At 44.1% G+C, this 15,003-nt stretch overlaps 1 protein-coding gene across 1 annotated transcript; it reads left to right on the forward strand.

The window, feature by feature from the left end:
- Positions 1-2,622: 2,622 nt before the first annotated feature.
- LOC119962391 (EEF1A lysine methyltransferase 3-like) lies at positions 2,623-14,430 on the forward strand. The gene is made up of 3 exons (XM_038790357.1): positions 2,623-2,915; positions 4,687-4,798; positions 12,645-14,430. The coding sequence occupies exons 1-3, from the start codon at positions 2,736-2,738 to the stop codon at positions 13,028-13,030; spliced, it is 678 nt and encodes a 225-aa protein (XP_038646285.1). The 5' UTR covers positions 2,623-2,735; the 3' UTR covers positions 13,031-14,430.
- The last annotated feature ends 573 nt before the right edge of the window (positions 14,431-15,003 follow it).

The raw sequence follows: 15,003 nt of genomic DNA on the forward strand, positions 1-15,003 counted from the left end.
ATTAGTGCTGCTCAATATTGAACCCCATTTTGAAGAAACGCTGAGAGTTACAAGAACACAGAATGTATGAATGGTGGAAGAATGCAAAGCCCATCACAAAGAGTAGTTTGGTCCAACCATTACTGAATGAGGTAGCCGCGTCCTGAAGTACGTATCAGCTAGACTGGGCGAGCGGCAAGATTAAATTATATTTTCATCAATGGACCAGCAAGGCCGTGAGTTGTTAACTCACTGCAGAGGTAAATACGTTGGGAAACAATGCGATAACATGTAATCGTTTGTTCAAGGACACATACTTTCATATTCTGTATTGTCGCCAGAGAGAGAAATGTAGCCAATAACTAACGTTAATTGTGTCATTGTAGTATGTGCAGTGTTTCAATGTATTCGACGTTCTTTTATTTACGTATGCAATGCTTTCCACCAATATTGAAATTGAAATAGTTGCCAAATCGTGCTGCTGTGCTTTTCTCTTCTCAAGTCTATCTTCCTCGGTATTTCTACATTTCAAGTATTAAAGTCAACTTGTTTTCATTATGCAGACTTGGGTCAGTGCAGGTAGTTTTTGCCTGGCCTCGTCCGAAATGCAGATGTTTATATTTCCTATGCTGTAAGCTCCATTGAAGTAAATGGGATAGCTGAGCCACTGTTTCACGTCCCCCAATATGTCTACTACACATTTGCAGGCCCGCCCAATGTGGTAAAGTGGACAGTTGTTTTTTTAAATATTATTTAATGGAATGCGAGCATCACTGGCAAGGGCAGTATTTAGTGTCAATCCCTAATGCCCATTGAGAAGGATGTAGATATCCGCCTTCTTCAACGGCAGAAACCCATTCTGATTTAGGCTCACGCGCAGTGCTATTAAAAAAGGGAGTTCCAGGTTTTTGTCCCAGCGAAAGTGAAGGGGCATTGATATAGTTCCAAGTCAGGACCGCGTGACATTTGGAGAAGCACATGCAGGCGGTGCGACACTCGACAAGGTGGTAAAGAGGCAGAAATTGGAAGTTGCTTTACAGGAGCTTTGGCTGTCATTCAGAAAATGCACGGTAACAAATTATGTTTTGAGAGCTTTTATGCAAATATTAATGTCTTCAATTGTCTCTAACCCCGTCAAAATTCGTGCTGCTCAATATTGAACCCCATTTTGAAGAAACGCTGAGAGTTACAAGAACACAGAATGTATGAATGGTGGAAGAAGGTTTGCCTGTTGGAGACGTTTCTCACAAGGAAACATTTAACTTGTGCTGCTTTGATGTTACCCTCAGTGGGAATGTTACTCAAGGTCAAAAGTGAGGAAAATAGAATAGAATAGAACAGTACAGCACAGAACAGGCCCTTCGGCCCTCGATGTTGTGCCGAGCAATGATCACCCTATTTAAACCCACGTAACCCAACAATCCCCCCATTAACCTTACACTACGGGCAATTTAGCATGGCCAATCCACCTAACCCGCACATCTTTGGACTGTGGGAGGAAACCGGAGCACCCGGAGGAAACCCACGCACACACAGGAAGGACGTGCAGACTCCACACAGTAAGAAGTCTTACAACACCAGGTTAAAGTCCAACAGGTTTGTTTCAAACACGAGCTTTCGGAGCACGGCTCCTTCTTCAGGTGAATGGGCTCCACACAGACAGTGACCCAGCCGGGAATCGAACCTGGGACCCTGGAGCTGTGAGGCATTGATGCAAGGCAAGATAAACAACGTGTATCTTTTCCCATAACTTTCCCAGCTAGTGCGAGTGGATCATGACAACAGGAGAGGTCGCTTGAAGAGACTAGTTCGATTCAATTACTTTGAGTAGTGCAGAACCCCCTACATTTATCCAATGGTCATAACTCCCCAAAGTACTTTGTCATAGTTTTACTGAAGGTATCGTGGCATTGTATAGGAAACGACTGACCAAATTGCACAAAGCGAGCTACCATGAACAGCAACGAGGCAATTGCCAGATGTTCTGCTTCAGGTGTTAACTGAGAAATAATATTTGGTCAGATCGCTTACTGTTTGGTTTGTCATTCAATAGAAGGTACCCTGAGCACCACAGAATTCCCTCAATACAGCACTGAGGCTAGAAGTTGAACTAATCGGCATGGCGGCACAGCGGTTAGTTCAAGGATCCGGGCTCGAAGCCGACCTTGCGTGACCTTGGCCACACTCTAAAGATATGTAGGGTAGGTGGATTGGCCATGCTGAACTGTCCCTCAGTGTATAAATATGTGTGAATTAGGTGGGCTTTCGAGGATACGGCGAGGGAGTGGGCCTTAGTAGAATGCTCTAGGATAGGTGCAGACGTGTTGGGCCAAATGGCCCTGTACTGTACTAGCACTGTACTGGCTTGTGCACTGCAGGGATTCTTTGATTCTGTGAAATGGCCCTTCAACCACAACATTCTGGTTCTGACGCAGGGGTGTTACTAATTGAAGACGCCTGAACGAAGGGAAGACAGTGAAGGCCGATTGTATTAAAAAATCAATGAAAAGGCAGATAAACACTTTGCATGGATCCCCATGCGATGAGGTCGTCCCTCTATGTCTTACTCGACATTGTTTAACTGATTACTCAAATCACATAGTTTGCGAAATGGACTGCTACAGATGATTACGTGAGGCATGATGACGCCTTCAAACTGGATTATATAAGTGTGTGTACGAACAGTTCTTCAAATCAGAACACAGAGAAAGCCTCATTGCAAATGACTGACGGTCCACACGGATTCTGGAAGCAGAATGGAAAGCTTGACGGCGACCTTGTATCACAAATATTCCAGCTCCAAAACACAGGAGATTGAGAATCTCAACTCGAATCCTACAATCCGAAGGAGCAATTTCGAATTTTGCGGGTTTCATTTAAGGATCGCTCGATTCATGGGCGCTGAAATGGGCGTTTCTTCGTATGTCTGGGAGTCTGTAAGTCCGTTGCGTTCTTGCGGTAGAGTAAAAGAGAAATTGAATCCTGTCGGATCTCACGAGATGAGCAGAGAAACGTAGCTGCTTTTCATGTTCCTAGTGACGTTTGATTTGATCTTTTTAAAGGAAAATATTTCAGGGATCAGGTACAGCTTAAATATTGTTCACTGATTAAATATAACTTGTACGCTTCTCGTATATTCCAATACACATACTAGCGTGGTATTTTTGTTGCAATAGAGGTGATAGGCTTGCTGAAGCTGAGAATATATATGTATTAATTTTTATTCTCTGATTTTACCACTACTAAATGCACTTACCTGTGTTGTCCACGAGTAATCAATCAGCTTGCATGACCAGAAGACAGCACGGTAGCACAGTGGGTCGCACAGTTGCTTCACAGCTCCAGGGTGTCGGGTTCGATTCTCGGCTTGAGTCACTGTCTGTTTGGAGTTTGCACTTTCTCCCCTGTGTCTGCGTGGGTTTCCTCCGGGTGCTCCGTTTTCTTCCCACAGTCCAAAGATGTGCAGGCTAGGTGCCCTTAGTGTCCAAAAAAGGTGGGGTTACTGGGTTACGGGGATAGGGTGGAGGTGTGGGCTAGGGTGGGGTGCTCTTTCCAAGGGCCGGTGCAGACTCGATGGGCCGAATGGCACTGTAAAGTTTCTGATTCTAAGACATGTTTGAATGTAGATACTGAATGTCATTTTCTGTCTGATCCTGTCCCCACTCCAATTCCATGGACTGGTAGTTTACCATAGGGATCAATAGGGAAGCACTCTGCCAACTCTATATAGACGAGAAAGTGGGATGTTGGGGTCCCTTGGGATTTACAAAGAGTGTTGCGCTTTCACACTGAGCCAACAGCGCAGTCTCAAATGAATATTGGAAAGCTATGACCCTGACAGGCGTGCTCACTGATTGAATCAGATGGGAGCATCGTTTTAAACCATCTGTTGAAGTTTTATTTAACTACAATATCGGCATCATTGGTTGTATTCTCGCTATTGAGTCAGGAGCCGGTAGAATCGATCTCTACTGCAGATCCTTGATTATATAATCTCGAGTGACAGCACTGAGGGATGCTGCCTTGTCACAGGCACTGACCTCGGAAACATTTAACTGAGATCCTGTTCCCTCATCTGGTATGAATGTTCAAATACCCCACGACAACATATGATTAAATGTAAGAGTTCTCCACTGCGCTGTCCAATCCTTTGACCGATACCACTGATGCAGAGATCTCCTCATCTACCTCAATCGTGTTGGCTCTACGGAAATTGACTTCCGTGTTCTCTCACATTCGTGCCAGGACAAGTGAAATCGGCTGCACGACGTTCTTCAGGACTTCCGGTTTAGCACACTGGGCTAAATCGCTGACTTTTACTGCAGACCAAGACAGGCCAGCAGCACGGTTCAATTCCTATACCAGCCTCTCCGAACAGGCGCCGGAATGATGCGACTAGGGGCTTTTTACAGTAACTTCATTGAAGCCTACTCGTGACAATAAGCGATTTTCATTTTTTTCATTTCATTTCCTATAGTCCTGAATGGGTCGACGCAAATGATAGCTCCATGAACAGGCTCTCCCAGGGCTACTCTGAATACATTTGAAAGCATTGGGAGTGTCCAATGAAAAGCGTACAGAACCTTTCTTTATTCCGCAAGATGATGTTTGAACCCACTCCACAATTTATTCGGAAACGGACCTCTGCTTACAAGTGTCAATTTCTCAGTAGGTTAATCCTGAGGAACATGTTTTTCATATTTTCAGGGGATTGTGCTTTGCCGGTACTTCGAGAAAGAGAACATGTATTTTACTGGGAAGAAAGTGCTTGAGCTGGGGTCAGGCACTGGAATCGTGGGGATTTTAGCAACCCTACTAGGTGAGTAGAAGTTTGGTATGGAACCAAGAGTATACCATGTTACTGAAGTGTGGAATAACTGAAAGTCCCACCTATGCCCAGGAAGAGATTATGCACATCTGAGAGTAACGGACGGTATGATTAAAGTAAGAATATAAGGAATAGGAGCGGAAGTGGGCCAAGCGTCCCTTCAAGTCTGCTTCACTATTGACCAAGGCTTTGGCTGATCTTCGGCCTCAATCCACCTTCCATCTCTTTCCCCACTTCCTTTAATTCCCTTAGTATCAAAGAATCTACCGACTTCGACCACTTTTATGAATATACTCAATGACTGGAAATCTATTTTTAAAAATGTAAATATTTTTATTCTCCTCGTTTTCCACGTTTTCATCAAATAAACATCCAACAACAGATAGCGGACAATAACAAGTACAATAGCAATCTCCCAACCAGCATCCCCTTCAACATACAAACCCAAACCTCCCCCCACATCCCAAACACAAAACAAGAAAGGCCAAAAGAGAATCCACGGTCAGCCCACACATGGTAAACAAGAAACAAGACACTCACTCCCCCACCCCTGAGCCCCCCTCCCCCTAATGTTCGATGCCATCCAATTCTTGAAAGTGCCCATGAATTGTAGAATCCTTCCATCCTTCTCCTCAGCTCAAACTTAATCTTCCCAAGCATCGGAAATTCCAGCAGATCCCCCGCCATGTCGAGGCACAGGGCGGGGAAGCTGACCTCCACCCCAACAGGACCTGCTGTCGGGCAATCAGCGAGGTGTAGGCTATGACATGTGCCGCCGCACCCACCTGCAGCTCAGACTGGTCCCACACCCAGAATATAGCTTCTAGTGGGCCTGTTTCGAACCTCATATGCAACCACTCGAAATGACTGGAAATCTATAATAAAGAATTTTAAAGAATCTCAATCGAATGAGTTAAAGAATCTCGCCTCAATTAAAGTCAAAATTGTAGGCTATTTGATTTGAGATCCCATTTCCTAGATCTCCCTGATGGGGGAAGCATTTCCCAAAATCTAGCCTAGATACACTGAGGCTTTTGTTGGTTTAAATGCGATCACCCTTTATTCTTCTAAACTCCAGTGACGATGGGCCTCAATTTCTGAACCACCTTCTTAACCTTTTCTTCCCAGCAAACTCCATTCCAACCAGAACAACAAGCCCCGGGAGTTCACAGACCATTTGACCACTAAGTTCAACATTATCCGATAAGCTATCTCTGCCATGCTCCTCTGTTCCACAAGCCCAGAGGACCAAACACCCTCGAAAGATGCCCTTCGCTAGCCTTGAACTTGCATCTTCCTTCAGTTTCATTCTAACTTCCGCTTATGCCATCTCTGAGCTGATCTGAATCATAGAATCTCCACAGTCCAGAGGAGGTCATTTGGCCCATCAAGTCTGCACTGACCCTTCGAATGACTACCCGACCATGGCCCCGTCCGCTGCCCTATTCCTGCAACCACACCCAAACGGACAATTTAGTATGATCAATCCACCGAACCAGTACATCTTTGGATGGTGGGCAGAAACCGGAGCACCCGGAGGAACCCCAGGCAGTCACAAGGAGATTGTGCCAACTCCTCGCAGCCAGTCACCTGAAGTTGGAATTGAACCCGGGTCCCTGGCGCTGTGAGGCATCAGTGCTAACCGCGTTGATGTCCCTAGACCTTATTCCTGCTAAAAAACGAACCACCAAACTTCTCCCCGCTCTTCCCATAGTGGGGAATTGTACCAATCATTTTCTCTCTTCTGGTGTTGTTCTTCTCTCTTTGAAATCTGCCTTCACCACTCTCCCCAAGACACAAAAAGAAGCCTTTATCTATGGAGGGGAGTGGGGGGGGGGGGGGGGGGGTGCAGTGGCTTAGTGGTTTTGTCAATGGACATATAATCCAGAGACCTAGAGTGATGCTGGGGCCTGGGGAGCACAGCAGATGGTGAAATCTGAAATTAAAAGTCTGATGCTGACCATAATTGTCTATTTTCATGAAGCCTATATGGTTTACTAAAGTCTTTTCGGGAAGGAAATCTGCCATCCCTACCTGACTCCATTTACACATTAATGTGGTTAACTCTGAACTGGTCTCTGAAATTCCCTAGTAAATGACTCCATTCAAGAAACCCAAATCCCTTGAACGAATAACAAATCCTTTCATTCTTGCAAACAATTGTCCCATTTCTAATTTCCCTTTCCTTTCCCAAGTCCTGGAACTAGATGTCATATCCCACATGTCAAGGGCTCTATGTTTGAATCTCCCCCATCATGTTTGCGCCCCCCCCCCCTCTTCCCACCACATTATCAAAATCATATTTATTAAATAATCATAATTATTTGTAACTAGCAAAAGTAAACGATCTGTCTTTCAGCGAGCTGTCTTGAGGCTAATGTACTGGACCGTACCATATTTCTTCAAAGCCTTTTAACCGCCATATTTGCTGAGTGGGCCTTCTCTCACCTAGTTCCATTCTTATATAACTAATACTAGCCAGAGTATCACTTATAATGGTTGATCTGCCTCATGCCACATCATTATCTTTGCTATATTTTGTGAGGGCTACAAAGAATCCAGCTCAATTTTATAGAGTCAAAAGCAAATAACTTTATTAACAATTTTATATATGTACAGCATCAGTAGTACTTCACCACTGCTTTACTCCTCTAGCTGGTACCACACTGGATAATTCTATTTATTCAGGTGAAACTGCTAATGATTTACCCGCCCCCCTCATTTGAGGAGCTCATACTTCTTAAGAGATAGAGAAATACAGCACAAAACAGGCCCTTCGGCCCACGATGTTGTGCCGAACTTTTGTCCTACGTTAATCATAGAATTTTGGACACTAAGGGCAATTTTTCATGGCCAATCCACCCAACCTGCACATCTTTGGATTGTGGGAGGAAACCGGAGTACCCGGAGGAAACCCACACATACACGGGGAGGATGTGCAGACTCCACACAGACAGTGACCCAAGTCGAAATCGAACTTGGGACCCTGGAGCTGTGAAGCAATTGTGCTATCCACAATGCTACCGTGCTGCCCTTAAGAAGAAGTTAATCTACACTCCATTAGTCTACCCTAATCCATGTACCTATCTAATAGCTGCTTGAAGGTCCCTAACGTTTCTGACTCAACTACTTCCACAGGCAGTGCATTCCATGCCCCCACTACTCTCTGGGTAAAGAACCTACCTCTGACATCCCCTCTATATCTTCCACCATTTATCTTAAATTTATGTCCCCTTGTAATGGTGTGTTCCACCCGGGGAAAAAGTCTCTGACTGTCTACTCTATCTATTCCTCGATCATCTTATAAACCTCTATCAAGTCGCCCCTCATCCTTCTCCGTCCTAATGAGAAAAGGCCGAGCACCCTCAACCTTTCCTCGTATGACCTACTCTCCATTCCAGGCAACATCCTGGTAAATCTCCTTTGCTCCTTTTCCAAAGCGTCCACATCCTTCCTAAAATGAGGCGACCAGAACTGCACACAGAACCCAAATGTGGCCTGACCAAGGTTTTGTACAGCTGCATCATCACCTCACGGCTCTTCAATTCAATCCCTCTGCTAATGAACGCTAGCACACCATAGGCCTTCTTCACAGCTCTATCCACTTGAGTGGCAACTTTCAAAGATCTATGAACATAGACCCCCAAGATCTCTCTGCTCCTCCACATTGCCAAGAACCCTACCGTTAACCCTGTATTCTGCATTCATATTTGTCCTTCTAAAATGGACAACCTCACATTTGTCAGGGTTAAACTCCATCTGCCACTTCTCAGCCCAGCTCTGCATCCTATCTATGTCTCTTTGAAGCCGACAACAGCTCTCCTCACTATCCACAACTCCACCAATCTTCGTATCATCTGCAAATTTACTGACCCACCCTTCAACTCCCTCATCCAAGTCGTTAATGAAAATCACAAACAGCAGAGGACCCAGAACTGATCCCTGCGGTACGCCACTGATAACTGGGCTCCAGGCTGAATATCTGCCATCCACCACCACTCTCTGTCTGGGATACCCAAGAGTTATGGGATACCCAATAGTCCCCATCCAATAGTATTCAGACAGGTTATAACACTATCCCTCGGGGATGGATCCTTCGGGTCCCCTATTTCCCACTAGCATACTATCTATCAATGACCATACTTGAAAATGCAACCTTAATTTTCAAAGGTTTGCTAGTGACACACAGTTCCCCCTCAACGCCACCTCTCTTGATGCCTTCACTGTTGCTAAAATTGTTAGACAGCTGAGCATCGAGTACTAGGTGATCAGATATGTCATCTAGTTAAGCATTTGGAAGACTGAAGCCATGATGTGGTATGGTGGCGCAGTGGTTAGCATTGCTGCCTCACAGCTCCAAGCTCCCAAGTTCAATTCTGGACTTGGGTAACTGTCTGTGTGGTGTTTGCACTTTCTCCCCGTGTCTGTGTGGGTTCCCTCTGAGTGCTCCGGTTTCTTCCCACAGTCCAAAGATGTACAGGTTAGGTGGAATGGCCTTGCTAAATTGCCCCTTAGTGTCCGAAAGGTTAGGTTGGTTTACAGGATAGGGTTTTACTGGGCTTAAGCAGGGTGCTCTTTCCAATGGCCGGTGCAGGCTCGATGGGCCGAATGGCCTTATTCGGCACTGTAAATTCTATCATTCTATGATAATTTTCATCCAGTGCTCCAAACATTTTCAAGTGCCTCCAAATTTCTCCCCAGCAGCAATTAGTTCACAAATATGATTTCATGTTTGACAGAGAGGTAAGCTACAAACCACATGTCCCAATGATCACTAAGACAATTTATTTTCACCTTGGTAACGACACCTGACATTGCCCCTGTCTAAACTCGTCTGCTGTTGAATCGCCGTTGTGACTGTAACCTTGACCATTTCAATAAACTCCTGGCTACTTTCCCACATTTACCAATTATTAACTTGGGGGACAGCAAAACTCGACTGTTCATGTCTGACGTCAGATCCGGTGGATCCTCGTGCTTGTTGATCGAGTTCCTGGTCAAGTAATACTTCATTAGAAAAAATCATCCTTACCTTTAATTTCGACCCCCCCCCCCCCCCCCCCCACTCCCCCATCCCAGTTCGATGGTTTTCTGATCGCCTCCAGCCCCACAACCCTTTGCGATATCTGCAGCCAGCTAATTCTGGCCTCCAGAGTTTCCCAAAGCTTAATTTGTGTCCTTCAGTTGCCGAGGCCCTACGATTTGGTATTTCCTCCTGACAACTCCACCCCGTTTAGCTTACTTTCCCCCTTTCAGGGCCTTCTTTAAATCCACCTACTTGCCCAAATTATTTAGTGCTAAATTTCCAAAATTCCCTAGATTCTGGAAAGGTTCCATCAGGCTGGAATGCTGTAAATATAATCCCTCTATTCAAGAAGAGAGGGAAGCAGAAAACAGGAAAATATATGTCAGTTAACTTGACTGCTGCCGTGGGGAAATTGTTGGAATTGGTGATAAAGGAAGTCGTATTTGGGAATGTAGAAAATAGCTCGAGGTAACCAGTGTCGAGAGAGTGTCCGTCTGGTTTTGTGAATGGGAAATGATGTTCGATGGATTTATTGAAGTTCTTTTATAGAGTAACATCCGTTGTGGATAAACTAGAGCTTGTAGACGTAATGTACTTGCATTTCTGGAAAGTATTTGATACAATGGTAACACATTACTCGGGATAGACGATTTGACGACTGGCAAAAAGCTGAGCGGTTGGGTTAATGTCTCTTTTTCTGATGGGCGCAATTTGAGGAGTGAAGTCCCACAGGGATCGGCATTGGGGACCCAATATTTTAGTTCTTATCAATTATTTAGGTAAAGAGACCGAAGGCACGGTGGCTAAATTTGAACGTTATATAAAGATGGGCTGAAAGTATGTTGCGAAGAGCACAATGAGGAGGTTGCAGACAGAGTGAGTGGGCAAAATCTGGCAGATGGAGTATAATGTGGTAAAATGCGAAGTTGTCCACTTTGGTAGGAAGAATGTAAAGGCGAAGTATTCCTTTAATGGAGAATGGTTGCAGAATTCTGAAGGGCAGTGAGATCTAGCTGTAGATTTGATGGGCCGAATGAACCGGGAAGGTAAAGGCTGAAGCAGCCGACAAGTAAAGCAATGAACCGGGAACTTACACTGATTCTGTTCCAATAGTTGAAACTTCAACTTTGAGTAATTCCTGAATATTTAAGCTGCTGACAGATACCCATAATAATTAGGAATTTTTCTCCCCACAAAAATAACAAGTAACATCTCTCGTTTCTGTGGATTCAAAGCCAAGATATTCATAATAGGGTTATGGAATATCGACGAATTGCTGTTCGATTTGTGGAGATAATCTAAAATCACTTTTGTATACACGCGAACTAATGAATTTGTGACAGTAGGCCATTCGGCCCCTCGAGCCTGCTCCTCCATTCAATAAGATCATGGCTGACTTGATTGTGGCCTCAGCTCCATATTTCGCCTCCCCCAGTAAGTATTGACTTCCTTGTCAGTTAAGAATCTTTCTATCTTTACCTTAAAAATATTAAATACCCCTGTCTGGGGAAGAGAGTTTCTAAGATCCGGGACCCTCTGAAAGAGGGAGACAAATAAATCTTCTAATCTCCGCCTTAAATGGAACATCCCTTATTTCCAAACTGTGCCCTTCCTCTCTTTCTGGTGTTGCGACTTGTTCAATATTCTAACTTTCCGACCATTTTTTAAAAATCGTTTATACAAAATGATGCGGTTCTAAAGGCTGTTGGCGGCATTGCTAGGGGCTTTTTGGGATACGTCCAGGCTCTGTTGCTGCTGTATCTGTTTATTCGGTATATTTAATGCGTATGGCTGGGTATATGTAAGCTGCGTCAATCTTAGTGCTCATCAACAGCTTCGTGAGGAGCTTTTGAAACCGACAGCCAATGGTACACCCATTAGTGCATCCCAAATTTGTTACCTATGAACAGTCAGGAATATGAAGTGGTGGATGAACGCAACAAATACAAACAATCATCAAATTGAAGCGATGTTGAGGTGTTACTGGAGTGAAAGGGTTGGTGTGGGCCCTGCGCACAAGTCCGATGTATCTGGGTTTGGAATGAATGAATCTGCCACTCAGCTCTGCTGAGAAGGATTTGGTTGAGGATAGAATTATGCTCGGGGGATTTCGGCTGATACCAAAGAATGCCGCTATTGTCTGCAGCTTTGTCACGTGAGAAGCACTTAAAATAAGATGGTTATTAAAAGGGCAGCACGGTAGCACAAGTAGCTTCACAGCGCCATGGTCCCAGGTTCGATTCGCTGCTGGGTCACTGTGCGGAGACTGCACGTTCTCCCTGAGTCTGCGCGGATTTCCTCCGGGTGCTCCGGTTTCCTCCCACAGTCCAAAGACGTGCACTAGGTGGATTGGCCATGGTCAATTGCCCTTAGTTGCCAAAAAGGTTAGGAGGGGTTTTTGGGTTACGGGGACAGGGTGGAAGTGAGGGCTTAAGTGGGTCGGTGCAGACTCGATGGGCCGAATAGCCTCCTTATGCACTGTATGTTCTATGTCATTTTATTACTTTTTTTTATAATTCAATCTCATTTTCAGCATCGCCTGATCGTTTAATTACCATTCAGTCTTTGCAGCTATCTATTTCACGTTACTTTCACGTTTTATGCTTTTGTCAGCAACTTCTCAGGACTTTGTGCGTGAGTTTTGCATCACCTGAGTTTTGGACGAGTTGTCAGAGAGCTTGGGGCTACCCAGGGGATATTCATACCCGCGTTTGCTTGGACGCCGTTATTTTTTTGTCACCGAAAATTTAATGTGAGGTTAGACTGTTATTAAGAGCAACTCATGACTAAAGCATCTGTTCTTGTTTTCAGGTGGAACTGTTACCATGACAGATCAACCAGAAATTATGAAGCAAATAAACAGCAACATCTCCATTAACATCCCCTTTGCCTGCAGACACCGGTTAAACACTTGTGCACTGTACTGGGGTGAAGACCACACTAATTTTGCTACCAACTATGATATCATTCTGGGATCGGATATTGTCTATTCCTCATCTTCCTATCCGGCCCTCTTGGATACTCTGGGATATTTCTGCAACCAAAGAACTACGATTTATCTCGCGTCCGAGTTGCGAAGCGGGAATGGGTCCCGACCTTTCCATGAAGTGATTTTGCCAACCCATTTTAATTGCCAGGTTGTTGACAGATTAGATGCTAAGTACATAGCTGTGTACAAATTGACCAGTAAGAAATAAATGACGGACCATGCCGCTAACGTTAATATCCGCTCCACAAATTGTAATGTGTAACAAATCTACCAAAATCTAGCTACACTTTTACGCAACATCGATCTTTAAAGGTGGGCTCTACTTTTGAATTTAATAGGCAGCGATGAATGAAATCGAACGTGAGCGACCTTGCGTCGTTTGTTTTTCCTGACATAAGCACATGGGTTGTTAAATCGTTGAGAACGATTCATGAATTGTGATATTCATTTTGTTTAGGAAAGAGTAGCAGATGAAGAATGATCGTTAAAGCAATTACTTAGTTGGACACCCAAATTAAGCAAATATATTTGCACTGCTCGAATGAAAATAATAGATCGATGGGTGCACATCAGTTAAGTACTTAAGATATTGATTGGTTTGGTCAATTTGAACTATTTCGTTTGGAGTGTTTGTCTTCATATTAAAGTCGGTGTGACATAGAATCGATGCTGGGTGTATGAATGTTACCCCATTATCACTTCAGAAAATACTGCACAAGGTCAGGTTATAATGAATGTACAGGTTTAGTTTAACCTCATATCAACGGATTCACACCTTCGAATTGAAGATGACTATGTTCATGATCTGGGTGTTTGATACTGCGTTGGTGGGTGCATAGAAGACTGCTCATGCCGATCTACGTCCAGAAGGTTCTGCTCAATATAGGACCGAATATGTCAAACTGCTGACTGGAGCGGCTGTTGGTAGGCTTTCCGCTCCTTGCATTTTATTTCTGCTTCTGGTACGCATTTGCTTATAGAAGGAGGTTGCCACCCATTTACAATTGGATTGGTGCAGGGATCCTGAACCACCTTCTCAAGGGCCGAAGTCCCTATCAAAACTCCCAAGTGAAGCCTTCAGAATTTCTTCGGAGGGTTTTCTTTCACTGACACGAGAGCGCATCCCCGACTCAAGATCTTCAAAGAACGTTCACTTTAGTAAATTGGTGTTAAGCATTCTGGCTACATGACCAGCCCAACCAAGAATTAATCTGCATAACATTCCAAACAGAACACCACGGTTTAGTTGGCTTCTACTCAAACCGCTGCAACCATCTTGTGATGTTCTCCGAGTTATACCTTAAATGTAACAGTTACATAATTACCATTCTGGGTATCGGTTGCGAAAGCTAACTGTGCCAAGCACGTATGAAGTTGAAATCAAGTAACAATAGTCCTGCCATGTACTGTCGTAAGATGAGAACTACATCAACCCGATCCTCTGTAACAAAACCTTAGAATGTTGAAATGAACTTGAGTAAAGTTATGTAGAAATGTTGTACCGTCGGGATTCTCTTTGCATGTTTAATTGTTTGGTTTCTTACATTCCGTTGACGAATGGATGCACAGATATAATTTAAAAAAAAATAAAGTTCTACGAGTGAGTGATTTGGCTCCGACTCAGTATGTGTTTCCGCTTAGTTGAGCAAACAGATAATTACACTTGAATTGAAATATAGTGGTGTATTTAGCTGAGGCGCCCCGATTACTTTTGATTTAGGTGTTTGGGATATAACTATCCCAGGACCAAATGATGCATGGCAAGGGTTGTGATGAACCAAACTCCGAAATACAATCGATTCATGTCTCAATGTAAATACGTTACCAGCATAATAGTACAGCTACTGGTGGACAAAGATAATGTTTTGCACTGCTATCCATGTCTAACCCGAGGATTCATTTTCTTAGGACACAATAGGCATAGTAAACAGAATAGACTATTATCGAGCGGATCTTCGGAACAGAAAGCCGACTTCCGTTGCTTCAATTTTCCGGTTGCTTTAGAACATTATTTTGAACTATCATGGACAATACCTGAACAGTCTTCCAAATGGGCCGAGGTTTCTCATTGCTGAAATAAGGGGCCTAACGTCGGACAACATGCTGAAGGTTATGAAGTTTACCACGCAGCAGTTGGAGATGATAACATAACAGAGGCAGGATATATGTTACGAGCTTGGA

This window comes from Scyliorhinus canicula, chromosome 2 (assembly GCF_902713615.1).
Source record: "Scyliorhinus canicula chromosome 2, sScyCan1.1, whole genome shotgun sequence".
NCBI lineage: Eukaryota > Metazoa > Chordata > Chondrichthyes > Carcharhiniformes > Scyliorhinidae > Scyliorhinus > Scyliorhinus canicula.